General features: G+C 48.9%; 1 protein-coding gene across 2 annotated transcripts in view; it reads left to right on the forward strand.

The window, feature by feature from the left end:
- The window catches only part of ECE2 (endothelin converting enzyme 2), a 145,970-nt gene that overhangs the window by 65,778 nt on the left and 55,795 nt on the right, over positions 1-24,397 (forward strand). For both annotated transcript variants that reach the window (XM_075340345.1, XM_075340343.1), the window contains 4 exons: positions 8,413-8,527; positions 10,295-10,405; positions 10,497-10,595; positions 23,713-23,790. In XM_075340345.1, the coding sequence (XP_075196460.1) occupies positions 8,413-8,527; positions 10,295-10,405; positions 10,497-10,595; positions 23,713-23,790 (403 nt within the window). The remainder of the gene's footprint in view (positions 1-8,412; positions 8,528-10,294; positions 10,406-10,496; positions 10,596-23,712; positions 23,791-24,397) is intronic.

The following is a 24,397-nucleotide window of genomic DNA, read 5'->3' on the forward strand; positions in this document are numbered from 1 at the left end:
GAGACGTTCCAAGGGCCCTAGCCTTGGAGTTGGGGACAAGGTATGGTTATCCACACAGAATATTAAACTCAAGGTCCCTTCTGCTAAGCTGGGTCCGAGATTTATTGGACCTTACGAGATAATCGAGGTAATTAATCCCACAGCTTTCCGCCTGCAACTCCCCCCATCCTTCAAGATATCGAATGTGTTCCATAAGTCCCTCCTCAAGTTATATCGTGTCCCCATTCACCCAGTCAGTGACCCTCCTCCTCCTGTTTTGGTGGAAGGTAACTTGGAGTATGAGGTACAGAGAATACTTGATTCCCGTATTGTCAGAGGGGCAATACAGTATTTGGTGCATTGGAGGGGTTATGGCCCCGAGGAGAGGTCATGGGTCCCTGCGAGCGATGTTCATGCTAGGGGTCTGGTCCGACGGTTTTACCTCCAATTTCCTGGGAAGCCGGGTTTTGAGGGTCCGGAGGCCCCTCGTGGAGGGGGGGTACTGCTACGTCACCGCCGGAGTCTGCTCCAGCGACTTCTGCTCCGATCGCCAGGTGACGCCGTGTTCCTGACGTGGATGGTGCTGATGATGGGAGAGAAGTCAATGCCAGCGGCACCAGTGGGCGCAGGCTCTGATCATCCACTGGGCTAGGTTAGCTTGGGATCTGCAGTACCGCTGGCTGACTGTGGGTGGCATGTGTCTTCCAGCTGAAGTTGCCAGCGTTCAGCTACAGCCAATGGGAAGACACCACACCCTTCTTATTTCCCCTCCTGTCACATGATCACTGCCAGATGTAGTTCTGATTTTCCTGGCTCCTGTTACGTCCTATTCTGTTGGTGATTCCTGTGTTGACTTTTGTGTGTTTTTGACTACCCTTCTGCCTACTGTTTTTGTACCTTGCTGCCTGACCCGGATCTGACCTCTGCTACGTTTGCTGACTACGTCACTGTCTCCAGGGTTCTGTGTAATTCCAAATCCCTGTATAGGGGTTAAAGGGTTTCAGGGTTCTGGGGGTCCTACTTGGTGAGTGGCTTCCCTCTAGCCTCCCCTTTACAGCCCATCTGAGTCTGTGGATCCAGGCAGGCGTTACACACAGTCAACCAGTTTTGTGCACTTCTGAAAAGACGGATGCCGCCAAACAAAGGACAAAGTCCAAAGTATCTTTGCCTGTATCATTATAGTGAGTGGATATCCTTTGCAAGTTTCATCTGAATCATGTCATTTGGAGATTTAGATGTAAACCCCAATGTAAGTGCTTAGTGAAGAGCACAGGATAAATGTGATTCAAAATGTCATGTAAAATGTTCCCAATAAAAGATTCAACTCATTCCACACACAAAAAAAGTTTCCACTCTTGTTTATCATCTATCAATAGAAATATAGGGGGCTTACACATTACTGGTAACACAAAGGCTTTAGAAAAGTGTAATGGCTTCCCCCCAAAAAGAAAGAAATACAACAAAATCTGCGCTCCCAAATCCAAATGCCTCTCTCCCTTCCAAGCCCCACAGTATGGCTAAACCACGTTTAGCATCCACGTTTTGCATTTCTATAGTGAGGAGAACCCACTTAATTTATTGGGTGGCCAGAAGTACGAGCTGGGCACACTGAATGGGCTGTACAATGTACGGGCACTACAGTACTATAAGCACCTCAATAGCAGGTTTTCAATTTCCACTCAGCAACATCCATTGCTCCAGAAGTCTGGAAAACACCCATGGAGTCAAAATCGTCAATACACCTGTAAATAAATTCCCAGAGGGATGTAATTTCCAAAACGGGGTCACTTGAGGGAGGATTCTGCTCTTCTGGCACATAGCGGCTCTGTATATGGAGTCCACATTCTATTCTAGGAAAAGCTGTGCTCCAAGGGTCAAATCGCGATCCTTTCCTTCCAAGTCTCGCCGTGTTGCTAACTCACCCTTGTGAAAATACAAAATTTAGGGCAAAGGCAATATTTTTGTATAAATAAAAGTTACATTTTCATTTTTTTCCTTCTGCTTTAATTCCTGTAAGCATCCAAAGGGTTAAAAAACTTTCTTGAATGTGGTTTTGAGCAGTTTGACAAGTGCAGTTTTTAACATGGTGACACTTTGGGTTTTCTTTTATCAAATAATCCCCTCAAAGTCACTTCAAATGTGATGTGGTCCCTAAAAAAAATGGTTTTGTAAATATTGTTGGAAAAATTTGCAAAAGTTTACAAAGTTCCAATATTTTCACAAATAAACGTAAAAAATTTCTACCTAAATTTCCTACTAAAATGAAGTATAATGTTATGCTAAAACAGTCACTGGGATCCATTGGAGCGTTCCAGAGTTATTACCACATAAAGTGACACTGGTCAGATTTGTAAAATTTGGTCTGGTCAGATGGGCGAAATCAGGCTTGAGTGGTAAGGGCTTAATGCAAACTAAAAGGAAAAAAGGGAGATTACATTCTTATTACTAAAATGCAGCTTTAGCTTGCAAATTTTTAATTTTCACAAGGGTAAAATGAGAAGATGGAACCCACAAATTGAGCCCACTAGTACATCACAAAATTTATAATAGTGAGGCGTGAAAATGAAAAATTACGTTTCTTTACGAAAATATTGATTTAACCCAAGATTTCAATTTTCACTAAGGTAAAAGGAGAAAATAGACCACAAAATTTGCTGTTCTGTTTCTTCTGAGTACAGCGATACCCAGATCAGTACAACTACAGCAATACCAGTTATATGACTTTATGTTTTGCTGCCTTTGGACACTGAAAGTATTTTAATTAAAGAAAATATTATTTGTTTTTTTACACCTCCAGTGCATTAAGAGCTATAGATTTTCTATTTTTCCACTGACAGAGCTGAGTGTGGGATTGTTTTTTGCAAGACAAAATGATAATTTCAGGGATAATATTTATATATATACACAGTGTATATATAACATATATTATATATATAATTACATATATTATTATATAGTATATATATATATATATTTTATATATATATATTATATTATATATATTATACACATATATGTTTAAACATATATTATTTATTTTTATTAACATTTGATGACTTTTTTATCATATTTTAGTCCACTTTTTGTTTTGCGGTGTGATGTAAAACATAATTTTTGCCCTTTTTTTATTAATTTTTTTTTACGCTATCCACTGTAGGGGATAAAAAGTTTGGTAGTTTTTTTGTAGAACAAGTCGTTATGATGCTTATGAATAAGAACTGTTGTCTACAATGCGTCAGGCGGGCTGCAAGCCCCAAATATGCATTTTAATATGAGATTTGAATGCTTCAATAAAGAATATATTTTACTGAGGAACATAATGCTGGATTTTTCTACCCATATTGCACTCGTTATAAATGTGGCGATACCAAATATTTCTCTCATTGGCCTAGCAATGCATTAGAATGGTCAGCTTTACACTGGTAGATCACCTGATAGACCCTGCTTCTGGCTGGGTCTAACAGGCCACTGCAGCTTGCAGACCCAGAGGTTATTATTTGATTTCTGGCTGCCAATGCAACCCATGCCTCCCATGACCAAGTTGCAGGGTGGCGGTTTGATGAGAGAGTTGGGTCCACTCCCTATCAAAAACTTCTAAATTCTGAAATCGCTATTGATTGGTTTATTGGCAGCTATGAAGAGGTGAAAGATTGTTGGTGGTATATAATACAACCACTTTCTTTAATAAAATAAGCCAATACTAAAGCTGATATTACAAGGCATATCAATTTCACTATCTGTATTTGGGTTCTCCTAGCTGTCCCCAATAGCAGATTTCAAGAAAAACAAGGATCAAGCATATAGGATTCCAATATGCCCATAAAAGAGTTGGAAGAAATTGCTGATTGCTGAATGAGTGTCCAACATGGAGTCATCTTGTGTGTATGTCTAGCTTAAAGCTACACTGCCAATAATCACCATTATTACCAGGGCCGTATTTACCATTAGGCACCCGTGGTCCGGTGCCTGGGGCGGCAGGTTGTGGGGGGCGGCACCCTCTGGCAGCAAAAAAAAAAAAATTTTTTTTTTTACATTTTTTTTGTGGCCGCCGAGCACAGGGAGCTGATTGACCCCGGAACTTCCGGCGCCTGCACTTCCGGGGTCACAGGCGCGCGCCAATCAGCTCCTTCCTCTGTGCTGCGTCCACTGCTGTGTGGACGTCACATGCAGAGCTCACAGCAGGACGCCGCGGAGGACGCCGTGATGGAAGCCGGTGTCAGAAGAGGATACTCACGTGATCCAGGAAGATGGCGGCGGGCACTGGAGCAGGTAAGTGGATTCATAAGGAGCGTGGGGTGTCTCTAATGCAGACCGGAGATCTGCGCATGCGGGGGGGGGGCAAAGGCTGATACTGGAGGGAGGCAGAGGCTGAGACTGGGTGTAGGCTGGAGGGAGGCAGAGGCTGAGGCTGGGGGGAGGCTGGAGGGAGGCAGAGGCTGAGACTGGGGGGAGGCTGGAGGGAGGCAGAGGCTGAGACTGGGAGGAGGAAGAGGCTGAGACTGGAGGGAGGCTGGAGGGAGGCAGAGGCTGAGACTGGAGGGAGGCAGAGGCTGAGACTGGGGGGAGGCTGGAGGGAGGCAGAGGCTGAGAGTGGGGGGAGGCTGGAGGGAGGCAGAGGCAGAGACTGGGGGGAGGCTGGAGGGAGGCAGAGGCTGAGACTGGGAGGAGGCAGAGGCTAAGACTGGGGGGAGGCTGGAGGGAGGCAGAGGCTGAGACTGGAGGGAGGCAGAGGCTGAGACTGGGGGGAGGCTGGAGGGAGGCAGAGGCTGAGACTGGGGGGAGGCTGGAGGGAGGCAGAGGCAGAGACTGGGGGGAGGCTAGAGGGAGGCAGAGGCAGAGACTGGAGGGAGGCTGGAGGGAGGCAGAGGCTGAGACTGGGGGGAGGCTGGAGGGAGGCAGAGGCTGTGACTGGGGGGAGGCTGGAGGGAGGCAGAGGCTGAGACTGGGAGGAGTCAGAGGCTGAGACTGGGGGGAGGCTGGAGGGAGGCAGAGGCTGAGACTGGAGGGAGGCAGAGGCTGAGACTGGGGGGAGGCTGGAGGGAGGCAGAGGCTGAGACTGGGGGAGGCTGGAGGGAGGCAGAGGCTGAGACTGGGGGGAGGTTGGAGGGAGGCAGAGGCTGAGACTGGGGGGAGGCTGGAGGGAGACAGAGGGTGAGACTGGGAGGAGGAAGAGGCTGAGACTGGGGGGAGGCTGGAGGGAGGCAGAGGCTGAGACTGGAGGGAGGCAGAGGCTCAGACTGGGGGGAGGCTGGAGGGAGGCAGAGGCTGAGACTGGGGGAGGCTGGAGGGAGGCAGAGGCTGAGACTGGGGGGAGGCTGGAGGGAGGCAGAGGCAGAGACTGGGGGGAGGCTGGAGGGAGGCAGAGGCTGAGACTGGGAGGAGGCAGAGGCTGAGACAGGGGGGAGGCAGAGGCTGAGACTGGAGGGAGTCAGAGGCTGAGACTGGGGGGAGGCTGGAGGGAGGCAGAGGCTGAGACTGGGGGGAGGCTGGAGGGAGGCAGAGGCTGAGACTGGGGGAGGCTAGAGGGAGGCAGAGGCTGAGACTGGGGGGAGGCTGGAGGGAGGCAGAGGCAGAGACTGGGAGGAGGCTGGAGGGAGGCAGAGGCTGAGACTGGGAGGAGGCAGGGGCTGAGACTGGGGGGAGGCTGGAGGGAGGCAGAGGCTGAGACTGGAGGGAGTCAGAGGCTGAGACTGGGGGGAGGCTGGAGGGAGGCAGAGGCTGAGACTGGGGGGAGGCTGGAGGGAGGCAGAGGCAGAGACTGGGGGGAGGCTAGATGGAGGCAGAGGCTGAGACTGGGGGGAGGCTGGAGGGAGGCAGAGGCAGAGACTGGGGGGAGGCTAGAGGGAGGCAGAGGCAGAGACTGGGGGGAGGCTGGAGGGAGGCAGAGGCTGAGACTGGGGGGAGGCTGGAGGGAGGCAGAGGCAGAGACTGGGGGGAGGCTGGAGGGAGGCAGAGGCAGAGACTGGGGGGAGGCTAGAGGGAGGCAGAGGCTGAGACTGGGGGGAGGCTGGAGGGAGGCAGAGGCAGAGACTGGGGGAGGCTAGAGGGAGGCAGAGGCAGAGACTGGGGGGAGGCTGGAGGGAGGCAGAGGCTGAGACTGGGGGGAGGCTGGAGGGAGGCAGAGGCTGAGACTGGGGGGAGGCTGGAGGGAGGCAGAGGCTGAGACTGAGGGAGGCTGGAGGGAGGCAGAGGCTGGGACTGGGGGGAGGCTGGAGGGAGGCTGAGGCTGAGACTGGGGGGAGGCTGGAGGGAGGCTGAGACTGGGGGGAGGCTGGAGGGAGGCTGAGACTGGTAGGAGGCTGGAGGGAGGCAGAGGCTGAGACTGGGGGAGGCTGGAGGGAGGCAGAGGCTGAGACTGGGGGGAGGCTGGAAGGAGGCAGAGGCTGAGACTGGGGGGAGGCTGGAGGGAGGCAGAGGCTAAGACTGGGGGGAGGCAGAGGCTGAGACTGGGGGGAGGCTGGAGGGAAACTGAGGCTGAGATTGGGGGAGGCTGGAGGGAGGCTGAGACTGGAGGGAGGCTGAGGTGGAGACTGGGGGAGGCTGGAGGGAGGCTGAGGCGGAGACTGGGGGGAGGCTGGAGGGAGGCTGAGGTGGAGACTGAGGGGAGGCTGAGGCGGAGACTGGGGCAGGCTGAGGCTGGGGGGAGGCAAAGGCTGAGACTGGGGGAGAGAGGCTGATGCTGAGGGAAGTTAGAGGCTGATGCTTGGGGAGAGAGGTTGATGCTGGGGGGGAGTGGGAGAGAGGGGCTAATGCTAGAGACAGAGGACAAGGGATGAGGGATAGTGCAATGACAAAATCGATTGGGTGGGGGGAGTGTAAGGACTCAGAATAAGAGGGGGGCAGCATTGGGAGCTCATTATGGAGAAGGGGCGGCATGTGTGGGATCAGTATGGAGTGGAGCAATGTAGGGGAGTCAATATCAAGAGTGGGGTAGTGTGTGTGTGGGGGGTCTCAGCATAAGCGTTAGTGTGGTGGTCTTAGCATGAGTGGGGCAACATGAAGGTCTCATTATGGAAAAGAGGAAGGCAGCATTAGGAGCTCATGGAGAGGGGCAGCATGCATGGGACATTGTGAGAAGGGGGCAGCATGCATGGGACACTGTGAGGAGGGGGCAGCATGCATGGGACACTGTGAGGAGGGGGCAGCATGCATGGGACACTGTGAGGAGGGGGCAGCATGCATGGGACACTGTGAGGAGGGGGCAGCATGCATGGGACACTGTGAGGAGGGGGCAGCATGCATGGGACACTGTGAGGAGGGGGCAGCATGCATGGGACATTGTGAGGAGGGAGCAGCATGCATGGGACATTGTGAGGAGGGGGCAGCATGCATGGGACATTGTGAGGAGGGGGCAGCATGCATGGGACACTGTGAGGAGGGATAAGCATGCATGGGACATTGTGAGGAGGGAGCAGCATGCATGGGACATTGTGAGGAGGGAGCAGCATGCATGGGACATTGTGAGGAGGGAGCAGCATGCATGGGACATTGTGAGGAGGGGGCAGCAAGCATGGGACATTGTGAGGAGGGAGCAGCATGCATGGGACATTGTGAGGAGGGGGCAGCATGCATGGGACATTGTGAGGAGGGAGCAGCATGCATGGGACATTGTGAGGAGGGGGCAGCATGCATGGGACATTGTGAGAAGGGAGCAGCATGCATGGGACATTGTGAGGAGGGGGCAGCATGCATGGGACATTGTGAGGAGGGAGCAGTATGCATGGGACATTGTGAGGAGGGAGCAGCGTGCATGGGACATTGTGAGGAGGGAGCAGCGTGCATGGGACATTGTGAGGAAGGAGCAGCATGCATGGGACATTGTGAGGAGGGAGCAGCATGCATGGGACATTGTGAGGAGGGGCAGCATGCATGGGACATTGTGAGGAGGGGGCAGCATGCATGGGACATTGTGAGGAGGGGGCAGCATGCATGGGACATTGTCCTCACATCATGCTGCTCCCTCCTCACAATGTACAGATCATATCTCATAATCGAGGAAGGTGTGGTGGATATACAGTAGTTTATAAGGGAGGGCAGAGTGGTGTTTTAGTTTATTAGGGGCAGTGTCACAGTCACAGTATATAAGTGGGGACGGTGTGGTGGGAATATTTTATACTCATGCTATGTTTTGATGTGCCTGTGGTGATTCCCATTGGGGGGGGGGGGGGTTAGTGCCCTTCGTTTCTTATTGATACTTTTTAAAGTGTGCTACAGAGTAGATCTGCCTTGAACAGATGTCGTGTGCGAAAACTCAGTTTTACGTTGTCACTAAGGGGCGCGACCACTTAAAGTGCCTAGGGCAGCATGAAGGCAAAATACAGCTCTGATTATTACCTTATCTGATATTATCTGATAGTAAATCATTTCTGACTTCTCATCTTCTTATATTTTCACATTTCAATATCAGTAAGACTAATATGCTTTCTCTTACAGTATACTGAACAATTACTTGATTTGGAACCTTGTCCAGAAGATGTCCCCCAGTCTAGATTCTCGTTTTGAGAAAGCCCAAGACAAACTACTTGAGTCACTTTATGGGGCAAAAAAGGTGCATCTGACAATTTTGCTCTCTATACTTTCAGCTAATGTTTTTATAAAATTGTAAATATTTAAAGGGAGCTGGTTCATACCAAACCATGGGCAGTATTAATCAGACCATGGCTAATTATGCTAACTAGGGGCAGCGATGGACTAGTTTTGTCTCCGGCTATGGTCCCCGGCCAGATCTTGAATCTATACCTTCAATGAAAGTGCAGATAAAAATATAACTGACCACAGTCATAAGGCAAGGCTCTGATTCTGTCCATCTGCCTCCTGCCTTTGAAAAACACTGCATATAGGAAAGGGTTTTCTTTTTAGGTTTGGAGGAGGAGGATGGAAAGATCACATGCTTCTCCATCAGTAGCTATTTTGAGAACAGGGCCTAGGAAGGAGGAGAACTTTTAATACCTATATATTAATAAATGCCATAAAATTATGTCCCCTCAACACATTTGTTAAAATAAATATAAATTGGCCGCCCCTTTAAATACAAAATGCAAATGTTTCACTGCAGTTTTATACATGGTCTAATGCAAAGTTGAAGGACTTGGCTTAAAATATATACAGTACTTACTTTCACTGGTGACTTTCACAGGTGGTAAGTACTTCCCTACTGACTGCGGTCACCACTTTGCTCTCCCCAGCCTTGGATTGTCTCTCTTTGGCCAGAGTCACACTTGCGAGTACCTCGCGTGTAACTTGCGCGAGTCTCTCATTGAATCTTCCGGCACAGACTCGCACTCTCCTGACAGGAGCGGATTGGTTGCATGTATGTCTATGCAGCTGAGACGCTCCTGTCCGGAGAGTGTGCGTCCATGTCGGGTGATTCAATGAGAGACTCGCGCGAGTTACACGCGAGGCACTAGCAAGTGTGATTCTGGCCTTTGCTGTCTCCAACTCTGCTGCATCCTCCTGCTGCTGGTGAGTTTACACCTGGCTATAGGGAGATGTGGCCAGATTATGCAGAAATTAACCCCACTGTGTATAGCAGAGTTTAGGTTACCTGGCCTATCTTAGAAGCAGTTGAAGGTTTATTAGGCAGCTCCTCCCACCTCTCCTATCCTGATCTAGGTTCTAGTTCAGTTTCTGTCTAGATTCTTACAAGGTGCTTTCTGTAGTAAACAAAGAAAGCAGATGTGGGACCGCACCACCGTATTACCTGTTCCTGTGCCACAGCTGTCTGGAGGGAAGTATAGGCTCCCCTGTGGACCTTGTCCATTGGTGCTTGCTGCATGTAGAATACAGGTCCAGGTGAAAAGATGAAAAAAGTGGCACTCGCTGAGACATAAAAATCTGATCTTTATCAAAACTACAGCAAGTAGCCTAGTAAGTGGCACATCGCTGGAATCAGGGTCTCTGTCTCTACATTATGCTGTTCTAAGCTTAGGGGCAAAAACCTGGTGACAAGATTCCTTTTAATGCGTTGAACTGCATAAGCACAGGACAAAAGGTTGTCATTTGGATGTTAGAGAGCCTATAGACTTTTTTAATCTGTGTATTGAGACAATGCTACGAAATTGTAAGATTTAAAAAAAAATAAAAAAAAATAATGTTTTTCACATAAGGAATTCTTATAGAGAACTTCTAGATTTTCTAGTTTTAGACAAACTGTTGAACAATAGTTGACTGTTGAAAGAAGGAGGTATGTTTATTGTTATAAACATGTGAATACAATAAGAACTGAAACTTTCTCTCTGTCACTTTTTTCCAAAATATCACCAAATGCAACAGAACCGATTTTTACCCCTAGACATTAATTCCCTTTGTATTGCAGTCCTGCACTCCTCGATGGCAGACCTGTCTATCCAATACAGATGACACACTTGGTTTTGCCCTAGGATCTCTGTTTGTTAAATCTACATTTGATAAGAACAGTAAAACAATTGTAAGTAAGAAAATATTATCTACAAAGTCAAAACTTTGGACAAGCCATAAAAATGGTAAAAATTGATGATATTTCTGACATCATTTTTCAGGCAGAACAGATGATCTCCGAGATTCGATCGGCTTTTGAGCTCACATTGGGAGGCCTAACGTGGATGGATGAAAAGACGAGGAGAACAGCCAAGGAGAAGGTGTTTAACTTTTTTTTTTTATATAAAATCATTGTACCAAATTTATTATGTAACACGGGAAATATATCTGACCATAAATTTACAGCATTTTTAAAAATAAACCTCTCTCAATAATTATATTTAATAAAAGGGTTTACAACATTACACAAGTCAAAAGCACTCAAGGCCCATCTATTGTATACATTGAATCAGGGTCGGCTACAGGTTTTTGTGGGCCCTGGGCGAAAGAGTCTCAGTGGGCCCCATCCAAACATAGACATGCACAGATATATATGTGCCGCCCCCGCGACAGCCGACGGGCTGCTCGGATCCGAATCCGCAGTGGCTCGAGGGGTCTCCGGACCCGAGGAGGGGCTGCGTGGCCTATCGAAATAAAAAGGGGATTTTTGTTGGATATGGTGGATTGGATAGTGTTTGTGACGCCACCCACGGTGTGTGGTAAGGCAGGATACCATCGCTGCTGCGTTTGGAGAGGGAGCGCACGGGAGCGATGGGCTGGCAGCTTAAGGTGTTAACCCCTCCGTGGGCAGGGGGGAAGGTGTCCCAGGGCTCGGTGATAGGAATGGCTGGTGACCCGTTGGGGCAAGGGGGCACAACGTACTCACACAGTCCAGATACGCTGACACAGACACCGGGTAAACCAAAATCCTGGAATGTCCTGCTGCTGTTAGAGCACGCTGGGTCCGTGTCTTTTTGGCGTTGCTGGTTGGTCTGAAGCCTTGTCCCTTGGCACGGTGTTTAACTCTTTGTGGATCCCTTTTGCCTATGACTACTCAGGTCCCGCTCACCTGCATGGCTAGCAGGGTGAGCTTGCTCTCAGGGTTCACGCTTGGGATTTTCTGGACAGTTTTGGGAAGTCCTATCCCCTTCGTTGCACTAGTACCCCCGATTCTGGAGCGGGTGGAGAACAGCTCGTGAAGACTTCGTCCTCGTCGGGTGAATTACTGGGCTGCGTGAAGCTACTTCCCAGCCTAGGGTCCGCGTACCCCCATCGTGCCCTGGCCCCTGCCTGGTTGTAGCACAAGGCCGCCGAACTGCCCTCTTTGGCAGTACAGTGCCCCTTGCCACTACCTCCTGTGACCGGGCTTCCAGCTCCTTCTGGCCAGGCCAACGTCTGGCACCTGAGACGGGTGCAGGAGTCCAGCTCCGCAGCGTGACCTCTCACTGTCACTGCTGAACTTCAACTCTCTACTCACTAACTGAACTTCTGGCCCTCCTTCTACCATCCCTCCATCTGGGTTCCTATTCCCTTCAGGCTGCCCAATGGGTGTTTGGTGGGTGTGGTGCAGAGTGTTCCCCAGAATTTTTCTATACCTGTTGTTAGCAACACCAAATGGACAGGACCCGTAACCAAGGAGGAGCGGGTACCATGCAGAAGGGCAGATTGCACGGCACTTTGTGACGACCTGATAGGCCAGGGCGTCACATATACACAAACAGGCATACGTACACATACATATTTAAAGAGAAATTCACAAAAATTACATACAACCGTATGAAGCCCACTGCCACGTCTTGGCAAACCTCTGATTGGGTCCCTACGTTATTTAAGCCTTAAAATTGTTTCTGTTCTGTGTATAGGTCCGTTACGGAATATAACAATATGTATATACTAGAAGGTGGCCCGATTCTAACGCATCGGGTATTCTAGAATTTATTGTGTAGTTAATGTATGATTTTTGTTATATATATAGATGTTGTTGTGTGTAGTTGCCAAGTGTTTGTGTAGGGCACTGTAAATGTTCTGGGTGTTGTCTGGGTGTGGGGGTGTGTGAGAGCGGTGTTGTTTGTGTGTTGCGTTGTTTGTGGAGCACTGTGTATTTGCAGCGTTGTGTGTGTGAGGTGCTGTGTGTGTTGCGCGGTTTGTGTGGTGTGTGTGTGGGGTGCGTGTGTGTGTTTTAGGGGAGGTATCTTTTGTGCAGTGTGTGTGTGTTGCGCGGTGTGTGCGTATATTTGTGTGCCGCGGTGTTTGTGTGTTGGGTGTTGTGTGTGTGCGGCGTTGTCTGTGTGTATGGGTGTCTGTGTAGGATGGTGTTTGTGGTTCCCTGTGTGTGTGGTGTGTTGTGCAGTGCGTGTGTGGCGGTGAGTGTGTGTGTTTTGGGGGGAGGTGTGCACCCCCATCGTGCTCCATCCCCCATGCTGTGCACTCCCCATCGTGCTCCATCCCCCATGCTGTGCACCCCCCATCGTGCTCCATCCGCCTTGCTGTGCACCCCCATCATGCTCCATCCCCCATGCTGCGCACCACCATCGTGCTCCATCCTCCATGCTGCGCACCCCCATCATGCTCCATCCCCCATGCTGTACACCCCTATCGTGCTTCATCCCCTAATGCTGCGCACCCCCAATTGTGCTTCATCCCCCCATGCTGCGCACCCCCCATCGTGCACCATCCCCCATGCTGCGCACCCCTCAGAGAGGAGTATAATAGGAGGACTATAATAGGAGGAGTATAATAGGAGGAGTAGTCCTGGGGAGAAAGGAGTATAATAGGAGAAGTAGTCCTGGGGGGAGAGGAGTATAATAGGAGGAGTAGTCCTTGGGGGAGAGGAGGATAATAGGAGGAGTAGTCCTGGGGGGAGAGGAGTATAATAGGAGGAGTAGTCCTGGGGGGAGAGAAGTATAATAGGAGGAGTAGTCCTGGGGGGAGAGGAGTATAATAGGAGGAGTAGTCCTGGGGGGAGAGGAGTTTAATAGGAGGAGTAGTCCTGGGGGGAGAGGAGTATAGTAGGAGGAGTAGTCCTGGGGGGAGGGGAGTCTAATAGGAGGAGTAGGGGGAGGTGTATAGGTGCCCAACGTGTGCGGGCGGAGGTGCATAGGTGCCCAACGTGTGTGGGGGGAGGTGTATAGGTGCCCAACGTGTGCGGGGGGAGGTATATAGGTGCCCAACGTGTGCGGGGGGAGGTGTATAGGTGCCCAATGTGTGCGGGGGGCGGGGCCGAGGTACCAAATGTGTGGGGGCGGGGCCGAGCGGCCAACATGTGCGGGGGCGGGGCTGAGCGGCCAACGTGTGCGGGGTCGGAGCCGAGCGGCCAACGTGTGCGGGGTCGGGGCCGAGTGGCCAACGTGTGCGGGGGCGGGGCCGAGCGGCCAACGTGTGCGGGGGCCGAGCGGCCAACGTGTGCGGGGGCCGAGCGGCCTACGTGTGCGGGGGCGGGGCCGAGCGGCCAACGTGTGCGAGGCTGAGCAGCCAACGTGTGCGGGGGGTGGGGCCGAGCAGCCAATGAATGCGGGGGGCGGGATGTCACTGTAATGACGTCATTTTTGGAGCAAGACAGACAGACAGACAGAATAAGGCAATTATATATATAGTTTCTTATATATATAATTGCTTTATAATTTTTTGATATGTGTGCGAATTTTTGAGAACTGTACATGTTTTCTTTAATATTATACCTACAGTATATCTATCAATAGGTCCTTGTGGTAAGATAGGGTTTACTATGGTCTATAAGGGCAACTCAACAGTGATCGGAGACACCACTTGCACAAAATAGTGTGCCAACCTTTTCCTTGGGGTTTGGCTAGGACCCTTTACATTAGCAACTCATTAACTTACCAGTCTAACGTCATTATATATATATATATATATATATATATATATATATATATTGTGAGATAGGGGGGCCATTGATATGTGACGGACGGTACGTATCTCCCAGAATGCGTGTAGAAACATATTAGAGCCCTACATAGTGGTCAGTCCAGTAACCTCCAGGCCGGGTTATGCAGGTGGCTCATGTCCACAGTTCTCATTTAAAAGCTCTTTGTAAAGGCCTGGGTGTGGCAGAGCCTGTGGTGTAAGCTGCAGAGCAGGAAACTGAAGAGAGTTCAGGCCTGTGTGGAACTATAACTCAGGTCTGTGGACCCCCGGGAATAGCCAAACGGAGTATAGTAAGACCGTCTCCTACGGCAAGCAGTGCCTGTGTGACGGGGAACCGTATGGACTGTGAGTTACCCGGCTGTGTTCCGGATGACTTTTCCTGTACAGCAAGGACAATAAAACTGTTTGGATCAGACTGTTTTGGGTCACTGCCTCATTGTCGTCCTGGGGGACCCCCACCCTGCTACATTATGGTGGAGAATGCGGGCATGGAGCATTGAGGCATACCCCACCGCTGCACCAGCTGAAGTCTGTGACGGCTCTGCATGTCCATAATTAGGCCGGCTACGCTACAGTATAAACCGGCTGATAACATGGAGGAGCTTCTGCGGCAGTTGGTAACAATTCAGCAAAGGCAACAGGAGCAATTGGGTCTGTTCCAGCAGCAGCACCAGGAATCCCAGCGGCAGCATCAGGAATCCCGGCGGCAGCATCAGGAGACCCAGCGACAACAACAAGAGGCGAATGCATTGCTACGGCAGCAGATTGCGGCCCTGTGTGAGACACCGGCAGCAACTGACTCCGACCGACGGGTGCCCCGGGACAGGGTTCACTCTGCCCTGCGGAAACTAAGCCTGGAGGATGACGTGGAGGTTTTCCTTACTGTTTTTGAGCGCACAGCGGAGCAGGAAAAACTGCCGGCAGACCAGTGGGCGGAAGTGGTGGCTCCGTTCCTGATAGGAGACGCCCAGAAAGCCTACTTCGACCTCAGCCGGGAGGATGCCCTGGACTACAAGAAATTGAAAGGTGAGATCCTTGCACGTCTGGGGGTCAATACCTATGTGAGGGCTCAGCGAGTGTTTTCATGGGCCTATGTGGAGATCTGTCCAGCCAGGTCTCAGGCATATGACTTACTATAACTGGTTAAAAAGTGGTTACAGCCGGAGGTGTTGTCTCCAGCCCAGATGGTGGAAAGGGTGGTGGTCGACCGGTTGGTGCGGACTCTGCCAGTCGCTATTCAACGTTGGGTGGGGCAAGGAGACCCGGGTAACCTGGACCAGGTGGTGAGTTTAGTTGAGCGATATACCGCCACACAAGACTTTATACGAGACTCTGCCCCAGTGCGTCAGGCCCGGCGGCCACAGGACCCTGGCCGAGAGACACGTACGGCACTGGTGAACAACAAAAACAAAGCCCATATTGAGGGGGCAACCCACACTGAGAGCGGCAAAAGACTAGTTCACCCAGGAATAGTAACAAAAACTGGTGGGGCCACCGCTATGAAGTGCTGGAGATGTCAAGGGCCCGGCCATATCGCCGCTTATTGCCCGTTGATTACGGAGTCCATGGATTGTGGGTACACCCGACGAATGTCTATGTATGCTAATACGGTGTATGCTGCACGCCCTATTCTTGAACCTCCTCTCTGTCATGTGTATGTAAATGGACATCGGGCAGAGGCCCTTTTGGACTCGGGCAGTATAATGACCCTCGTTCATGGGTCGCTGATTTCGGGGTCGGAGTCCACGGAGAGGGAGGTTGGGATTGTGTGTATACATGGTGAACTCCGCAAATATCCAACAGCAGAGGTATGCCTCTCCACGTCGTGCGGAGACGTGACGCATGTGGTAGGAGTGGTGAAAACTCTACCATACGGGGTAGTGCTGGGAAGGGATTTACCGTTGTTTTGGTACCTGTGGGATAGAAACAATACCTTTTCCCAGGCAAAAATGAATCTGGGTGCGGAGCCCGATGATCCCGAGTCGGGGATACCTGCTGTAGGGATCGCCGACCTTGGGACAGGGGGAGAACCTGACAGGGGTCCACTAGAGGCGTTGGCAGGGGAAAGTGAAGAGACTGTAGCGATCCCGGAGCTGGAAACATCCCGAGAGGACTTCGGGACGGCCCAGCTAAAGGATCCTACCCTCTCCCAGGCGTGGGAGAATGTAAAAGAGGTGAATGGGGTGGCCCAACAACCAGGGGCAGAGGTTGTCTTTCCCCGCATGGCGGTTTATAACGATTTACTCTACCGAATAGACAAAAGCAGGGAAGAGATAGTAGAACAACTGGTCGTGCCACAATCCCATCGTCAGGCAGTGCTTAACATGGCTCACACACACCCCCTGGGGGGGCACTTAGGGGTTACCAAGACACAAGAGCGTATTTTACGGAGGTTCTTTTGGCCAGGAGTGTACGCAGATGTACAGAAATTCTGTGAATCCTGCCCGGACTGCCAACTGACCTCGCCCATTGTGAATTTCCGGAGTCCATTGGTGCCTCTTCCAATTATAGAGGAACCTTTTGAACGGATTGCAATGGATCTGGTAGGGCCCCTGGTAAAATCCGCACGCGGTCACCAACACATATTGGTGGTTGTGGATTACGCCACACGCTATCCAGAGGCCATTCCGCTGCGCCATACCTCCGCGAAGCTTATTGCTCGGGAGTTATTTGCCATATTTTGCCGTCTTGGGTTACCAAAGGAGATCCTTACTGACCAGGGGACCCCGTTTATGTCCAAGGTGACAAAAGAATTATGTAAACTGTTGAAAATAAAGCACCTGCGCACATCGGTGTACCATCCGCAAACCGATGGGCTGGTCGAGCGGTGCAACAAAACCCTTAAGTCCATGCTTAAAAAAGTGGTTGCCAAGGACGGGAGGGACTGGGACATGCTGTTGCCCTATCTTATGTTTGCGCTCCGAGAGGTGCCGCAGGCATCCACAGGTATTTCGCCATTCGAGTTGCTTTATGGCAGACACCCTAGGGGCTTGCTGGACGTAGCCAAGGAAACATGGGAACAGGAGCCCACCCCATATAAAAGTGTGATTGAACATGTGGCTCTAATGCAGGACCGCATCGCAGCGGTTTTGCCTATTGTAAAAGAACATCTAACACGGGCACAAGGGGCACAAAGGCGCACTTATAACACACGAGCCACCATCAGATCTTTTAATGTAGGGGATCGGGTCTTGGTTTTGGTGCCCACGGCCGAGAGTAAACTGTTGGCCAAATGGCAGGGGCCGTATGAGGTTCGGGAAAAAGTGGGGGAGGTGAACTACCGAATATACCAGCCGGGGAGGAGGAAGCCGGAACAACTGTATCATGTTAACTTGCTTAAAGCCTGGAAAGACCTTGACTGTATGGTGACGGGAGTAACACCGGTGGGGCCCTGGGGGGAACCTGTAGTGCCACCCATCCTGGGAACCGAAGGGGGGGTACACCTAGGCGACACCCTCACTAAACTGCAGCGTCGGGAAGTTCGGAAGTTGGTACAGCAGAACTCGGATGTGTTTTCCGAGATACCCGGCCGTACTTCGGTTATCCAACATGACATTGTCACCGAGCCTCGGGTAAAGGTGCGTATGAAACCGTACCGGGTGCCTGAGGCCCGGAGACAAGCCATTGCAGCAGAGGTGTAACAGATGCTTACCCTAGGGGTGATCGAGGAATCAAAGAGTGACTGGGCTAGTCCCATTGTGCTGATTCCAAAACCCGACGGGTCGCTACGTTTCTGCAATGACTTCCGGAGACTGAATGAGGTTTCCAAGTTCGACCTTTACCCTATGCCCCGGGTGGACGAACTTATTGAACGGTTGGGAAAGGCTCAATATTTCACGACGCTTGACCTTACCAAAGGCTATTGGCAGGTGCCGCTGACAGAGTCAGCCAAGGAAAAAATGGCCTTTATTACACCAGAGGGGCTCTATCACTATGTTGTCTTGCCTTTTGGTTTACATGGAGCCCCGGCTACTTTCCAAAGACTGATGGACATAGTGTTGGAACCCCATCAGAAGTACGCATCCGCCTATCTAGACGACATCATCATCTTCAGTTCCGATTGGCAGACCCACTTGTCCCAGGTCCAGGCCGTCGTTAACTCCCTGCGGGCGGCAGGGTTGACCGCAAACCCAAAGAAATGTGCAATCGGTCAGGAGGAAGCCCGCTATTTGGGGTACGTGATTGGCCGCGGGGTGATCAAGCCTCAAGTAAATAAAATAGAGGCCATCCAAAAGTGGCCCAGACCAGTGTCCACGAAACAGGTGAGAGCGTTCCTCGGCATTGTCGGGTATTACCGGCGGTTTATACCGGACTTTGCCGGGAGAACAGCAGCTTTGACCGATCTGCTGAAGGGGAAGAAGGCGGCTATGGTACGCTGGACCCCTCAGGCTGAGGAAGCGTTTCAGTCCATGAAGACTGCCTTGTGTGGTTAACCGGTCCTCATTAGCCCCGATTTCGGTAACACTTTCCTGGTACAAACAGATGCCTCCGAGGTGGGTCTGGGTGCCGTACTCTCGCAAGAGGTGAACGGAACTGAGCATCCGGTTACCTATTTGAGCCGGAAACTTACCCCGGCAGAAAAGAATTATAGCGTAGTGGAGAAGGAGTGCTTGGCTATTAAATGGGCCTTGGAGTCCCTGCGCTATTATTTGCTCGGGCGACAGTTTCGGTTGGTAACGGACCACGCGCCCCTCGTCTGGATGAGAAATGCAAAGGAACGGAATGCCTGGGTCACCCGCTGGTTCCTGTCCCTTCAGAATTTCAGTTTTACGGTAGAACATCGGGCCGGTTCCTCCCAGGGCAATGCCGATGCCCTGTCTCGGGCGGCCTGTTTGGGTGCGTCCGTTCATCCCCTCGGGTTTGAACGGAGGGGGGGGGGGTATGTGAGATAGCGGGGCCATTGATATGTGACGGACGGTACGTATCTCCCAGAATGCGTATAGAAACATATTAGAGCCCTACACAGTGGTCAGTCCAGTAACCTCCAGGCCGGGTTATGCAGGTGGCTCATGTCCACAGTTCTCATTTAAAAGCTCTTTGTAAAGGCCTGGGTGTGGCAGAGCCTGTGGTGTAAGCTGCAGAGCAGGAAACTGAAGAGAGTTCAGGCCTGTGTGGAACTATAACACAGGTCTGTGGACCCCCGGGAATAGCCAAACGGAGTATAGTAAGACCGTCTCCTACGGCAAGCAGTGCCTGTGTGTCGGGGAACCGTATGGACTGTGAGTAACCCGGCTGTGTTCCGGATGACTTTTCCTGTACAGCAAGGACAATAAAACTGTTTGGATCAGACTGTTTTGGGTCACTGCCTCATTGTCGTCCTGGGGGACCCCCACCCCGCTACAAATATATATATATATATATATATATATATATATATATATATATATATATATTCCAGTGTGTTTTAGCACCATATATTTGGATTTCCTCACTAGGGGTTGGTTGTCTTGAGTATTTTTGCTATTGTATTTTAAGGAATGTTTTTTTATGTAGGTACTTTTAACACTAGAACTACTACTTCGCATTATGTAGTTCTAGTAGGTGCCACAAGTCCAGTAGTTCTAGTGTTAAAGCATATCTAATAAAATAAAATATTTTTAAGCGTATATAATTTTTCTGTGAATTTATTACAGGCTGTATACCTAATATTGTCATATACTCCTAATTTCTTGCCTGCACAGTATATTGCCAAACATTGCTACAGAGATGTTGGAAAACTGAGATTTTGTGAATGGAAAAAATGTTAAGGACATTTTATCACAGATTAATAGCTACATGTCTTTTAATAAGTTTTGCCCATTTGGTCTGAAAGACACTAAACTATTTATTTGCCTGATGTGAGCAGATGTAGATTTGCACTATAATTTGCACCATTATGTGTTTTTTTTGTTTGTTTGCTTCTTATATAAAAAAAAAACCAGTCCATGCCCACTCCTTCAGGACCACAACCACATTGTGGAAATTTTTTTTTCAAAACTTTTGAAAATATGGCATTTGCTGTAAATTTCAACTGTTTAAAAGGAACCTGGCACTGCAGTCCGATCTGTGGACATCACGATACAGGGAAGTAGCTGAGCAGAAAGACATATAGGTTTGTTAGAAAAGATTTAGTAAAACTAGTTTTATTCATTGAAATTTCCAGAGTTTGTATGGTGCAGCTCAATAATTTAGAATATCATCAAAAAGTTCATTTATTTCAGTAATTGAATACAAAAAGGAAAACAAATATATTATGTAATGTAGAATCATTAAAAACAGTGATCTATTTCAAGTGTTTATTTCTGTTAATGTTGATGATTATAGCTTAGAGTAAATGAAAACCCAAAAGTCATTATCTCAGAAAATTAGAATATTTACCACAACACACCTGCAAAGGCTTCCTAAGCAATAAAAATGGTCACTTAGTCTGGTTCAGTAGGCTACACAATCATCGAAAAGACTGCTGACTTGACAGATGTCCAGAAGGCAGTCATTGACACACTCCACAAAGAGGGTAAGCCACAAAAGGTCATTACTAAAGAAGCTGGCTGTTCACAGAGTTCTGTATCCAAGCATATTAATGTAAAGTTGAGTGGAAGGAAAAAGTGTGGCAGAAAAAAGTGCATAAGCAACTGGGATAACCACAGCCTTCATAGAATTGTTAAGAAAAGGTCATTCAAAAATTTGGGGGAGATTCACAAGGAGTGGACTACTGCTGGAGTCTGTGCGTCAAGAGCCACCACACACAGATGTATCCGCGACATGGGCTACAACTGTCGCGTTCCTTGTGACAAGCCACTCATGACCAGTAGACAACGCCAGAAGTGTCTTACCTGTGTCAAGAAGAAAAAGAACTAGACTGTTGCTCAGTGGTCCCAGGTGTTGTTTTCAGATGAAAGTAAATTCGCATTTCATTTGGAAATCAAGGTCCCAGAGTCTGGAGAGAGAGTGGAGAGACACACAATCCAATCTGGTTGAGGTCTAGTGTGAAGTTTCCACAATCAGTGATTGTTTGGGGAGCCATGTCATCTGCTGGTGTAGGTCCACTGTGTTTTATCAAGACCAAAGTCAGTGCAGCCGTCTACCAGGAAATTTTAGAGCACTTCATGCTTCCTTCTGCTGACAAGCTTTTTGGAGATGGAAATTTCATTTTCCAGCAAGACTTGGCACCTGTCTACACTGCCAGAAGTACCAATACCTGGTTTAATAACCACAGTATCCCTGTGCTTGATTGGCCAGCAAACTCACCTAACCTGACCTAAACCCCATAGAGAATCTATGGGGTACTGTCAAAAGGAAGATGAGAAACACCAGAACCAACAATACAGATGAGCTGAAGGCTGCTATCAAAGCAACCGGGGCTTCCATAACACCTTATCAGTGCCACAGGCTGATTGCCTCCATGCCACGCCACATTGATGCAATAATTCATGCAAAAGGAGCTCCGACCAAGAATTGAGTGCATTTACTGTACATACTTTTCAGTAGGCCAACATTTCTGAGCTGAAAATAATTTTTTCAGTTGGTCTTATATAATTTTAATTTTCTGAGATAATGACTGTTGGGTTTTCATTGGCTGTAAGCCATAATCATCAACATTAACAGAAATAAACACTTGCAATCGATCACTCTGCTTTTAATGACTCTATATATGTGTTTCCCTTTTTGTATTGAATTACAGAAATTAACTTTTTGATGATATTCTAATTTATTGAGATGCACCTGTATGTGTGTAATGGACAGTCCTTCTAGTGAGTGACAGATTTCTTTGTATTATTTTTTTTTTTTTTTGCTTTGATTATATACTGCCATCATATTCCCATTGGGGCTCACAATCTAAATTCTCTATCAGTATGTCTTTGGAGTGTGGGAGGAACCAGAGTACCCGGAGGAAACTCCCACAAACATGGGGAGAACATACAAACGTCTTGCAGATGTTTTCCATGGTGGGAATTGAACCCAGGACCACAATTGCTGAAAGCAACAGAGCTAACCACCATGCTGTCTGTGACTGGGCACAGAGATAGCTGTCAATCACTCTGTAGGACCTCCCATTGGACTAATGCCTTCAAATACCAAGATTTCAATGAATGAGATGCAAGTTTTGCTGAAACTTCCCCCCCAAAAATGTACATCAATCTGATCAGTTCCATCTGCTCTATGACTACCTGCCTGTAGGTAGGATAGCATTTTCAATATGACAAGTTTCTTTTAAGGGACAATTCACACAAACAGTCATGACTAATTAATAATGGTCATTGTGAGGATGACCATTTTCTAAATGAATAATGACAAGTATGTGTTAATTTGTCAATGTTGATGTGGATAGGGATTGGGAACACATGAAATATCAACCTGAACAAAGCTAGTTGCTGGAGTAAATCGAAAATCCCTGTGTCACTTCTGATAGAAGATGCAACCGCTATAATCTCATTACTAGTCCTTATTATAGAATTTCTAAAAATCAGAGCAAAAATTCTCTATCAACCCGTATAATCATGCCCATAGCGTCAAGCTTATGAGACAGGTTAGGGCTCATTCATGCAGCAGTGATTTTTCTCTTAATTACACATAAAAAAAACCCAGACTAAAGGGCACTTTACAAGCTGTGATATCGCCATCGATATCGCTAGTCAGAGTACCTGCCCCCGTCAGTTGTGCATCACGGGCAAATCGCTGCCCGTGGCGCACAACATAGCTAACATCCATCACATGGACTTGCCTTCCCTGCGACGTCGCTGTTGCCGACGAACCACCTCCTTTCTAAGGGGGCGGTTCGTGCGGCGTCACACGGCAGCCGTCCAATAGCAGAGGAGGGGCGGAGATGAGCGGCTGGAACATGCCGCCCACCTCCTTTCTTCCTCATTGCAGGTGGACGGAGGTAAGGAGATGTTCGTCGCTCCTGCGGTGTCACACATAGCGATGTGTGATGCCGCAGGAACGACGAACAACATCCCTACTGACCAGACAACTATTTTTCATAAATAAACAACCTCTCTCAGACGAACGATTTTTGCCTCTTTTGCGATCGTTTAAGGTCGCTCCTGCCTGTTACACGCTGCGATGTTGCTAACGGCGCCGGATGTGCATCACAAACACCGTGACCCCGACGATATATCGTTAGCGATGTCGCAGCGTGTAAATGGCCCTTAATTCCAATTTTCATCAGTGTTTTGGCTCAGTATTTGTCGGTGCATCTGTTCTTACTACAAGAAGTTGATCAGTTACTTTGCGTAGAGTAGGTTTCTCAAGCTTCCCGTGTCAAACTAAAATGAAATCTGCCCAGCACATGGGTGGCATCCGAGTGCTCTCCGATTCTTTTCACAGACAGAGAAACTTGTGCTGGTTAGTTTGATCTGTGAGTTGGACTACATGGGTTTTTTTTGGACCACTCAGATCACAAAAATACACGGACTAATCGACAAGGACTATAATAGGTAAAAGTTATTTTTGCGAAAAATTCGGATCAAACTAGTACTTTAAAAAATGGGGCTGAGAGCATCGGTGAAGCTTATGATTCTTTTTTTTTTTCAGGCAGATGCTATTTATGACATGATAGGATTTCCTGATTTTATCCTGGATATAAAAGAATTGGATGAAGTGTATGACGGGGTAAGAGACAATTAGATAATTAAGAGACATGTGAAAATATTGTTAAAAGCAGCAATGGTTTCAGCAAAGGAACCTACTTTTTGTAATGAGATCTACTAGAGGACCAGAAACAAGTAAGGATGGCAGGTGAAAGATTCATGACATTGACAGAATCCACAATTAACTTTCCTAGATAATTTCCTAGATAAATAATCCCTCCTGCTCCACAGCCTTGTCTTCTTCATAGATAATTTTCCTGCTCCTCAGAAGGGTTATCTATATGGATTTTCAGCGGCTGGGGAATGGTTCTAGTTCAATGGAAATGCCAAAGGACAGAGTTTATTAATCCTTGTACACTGGCATAACTTGAAGCTCATGAGCCACAATGTAAAAGCTCCAACAGGACACCCAATGTTTGCAAGTCTTTGATAGTATTGTTTTTTTCATATAGGCCAAGGTGACTTTTGAAGGCTCCAGGGCCTAGTTTCAATTGCAATCCCTGCAATATTGTAGTTATGCCCCTGCTTATACACTGGCACGACTCCTCTAGCAATGGGGGGGGGGGGGGACATCTACTACAGTCTCACCAAAAGACACACTATAGAGCGGAGGAGGAGGGGAGGGACAA

Source organism: Anomaloglossus baeobatrachus, chromosome 3, assembly GCF_048569485.1.
Source record: "Anomaloglossus baeobatrachus isolate aAnoBae1 chromosome 3, aAnoBae1.hap1, whole genome shotgun sequence".
Taxonomy (NCBI): domain Eukaryota; kingdom Metazoa; phylum Chordata; class Amphibia; order Anura; family Aromobatidae; genus Anomaloglossus; species Anomaloglossus baeobatrachus.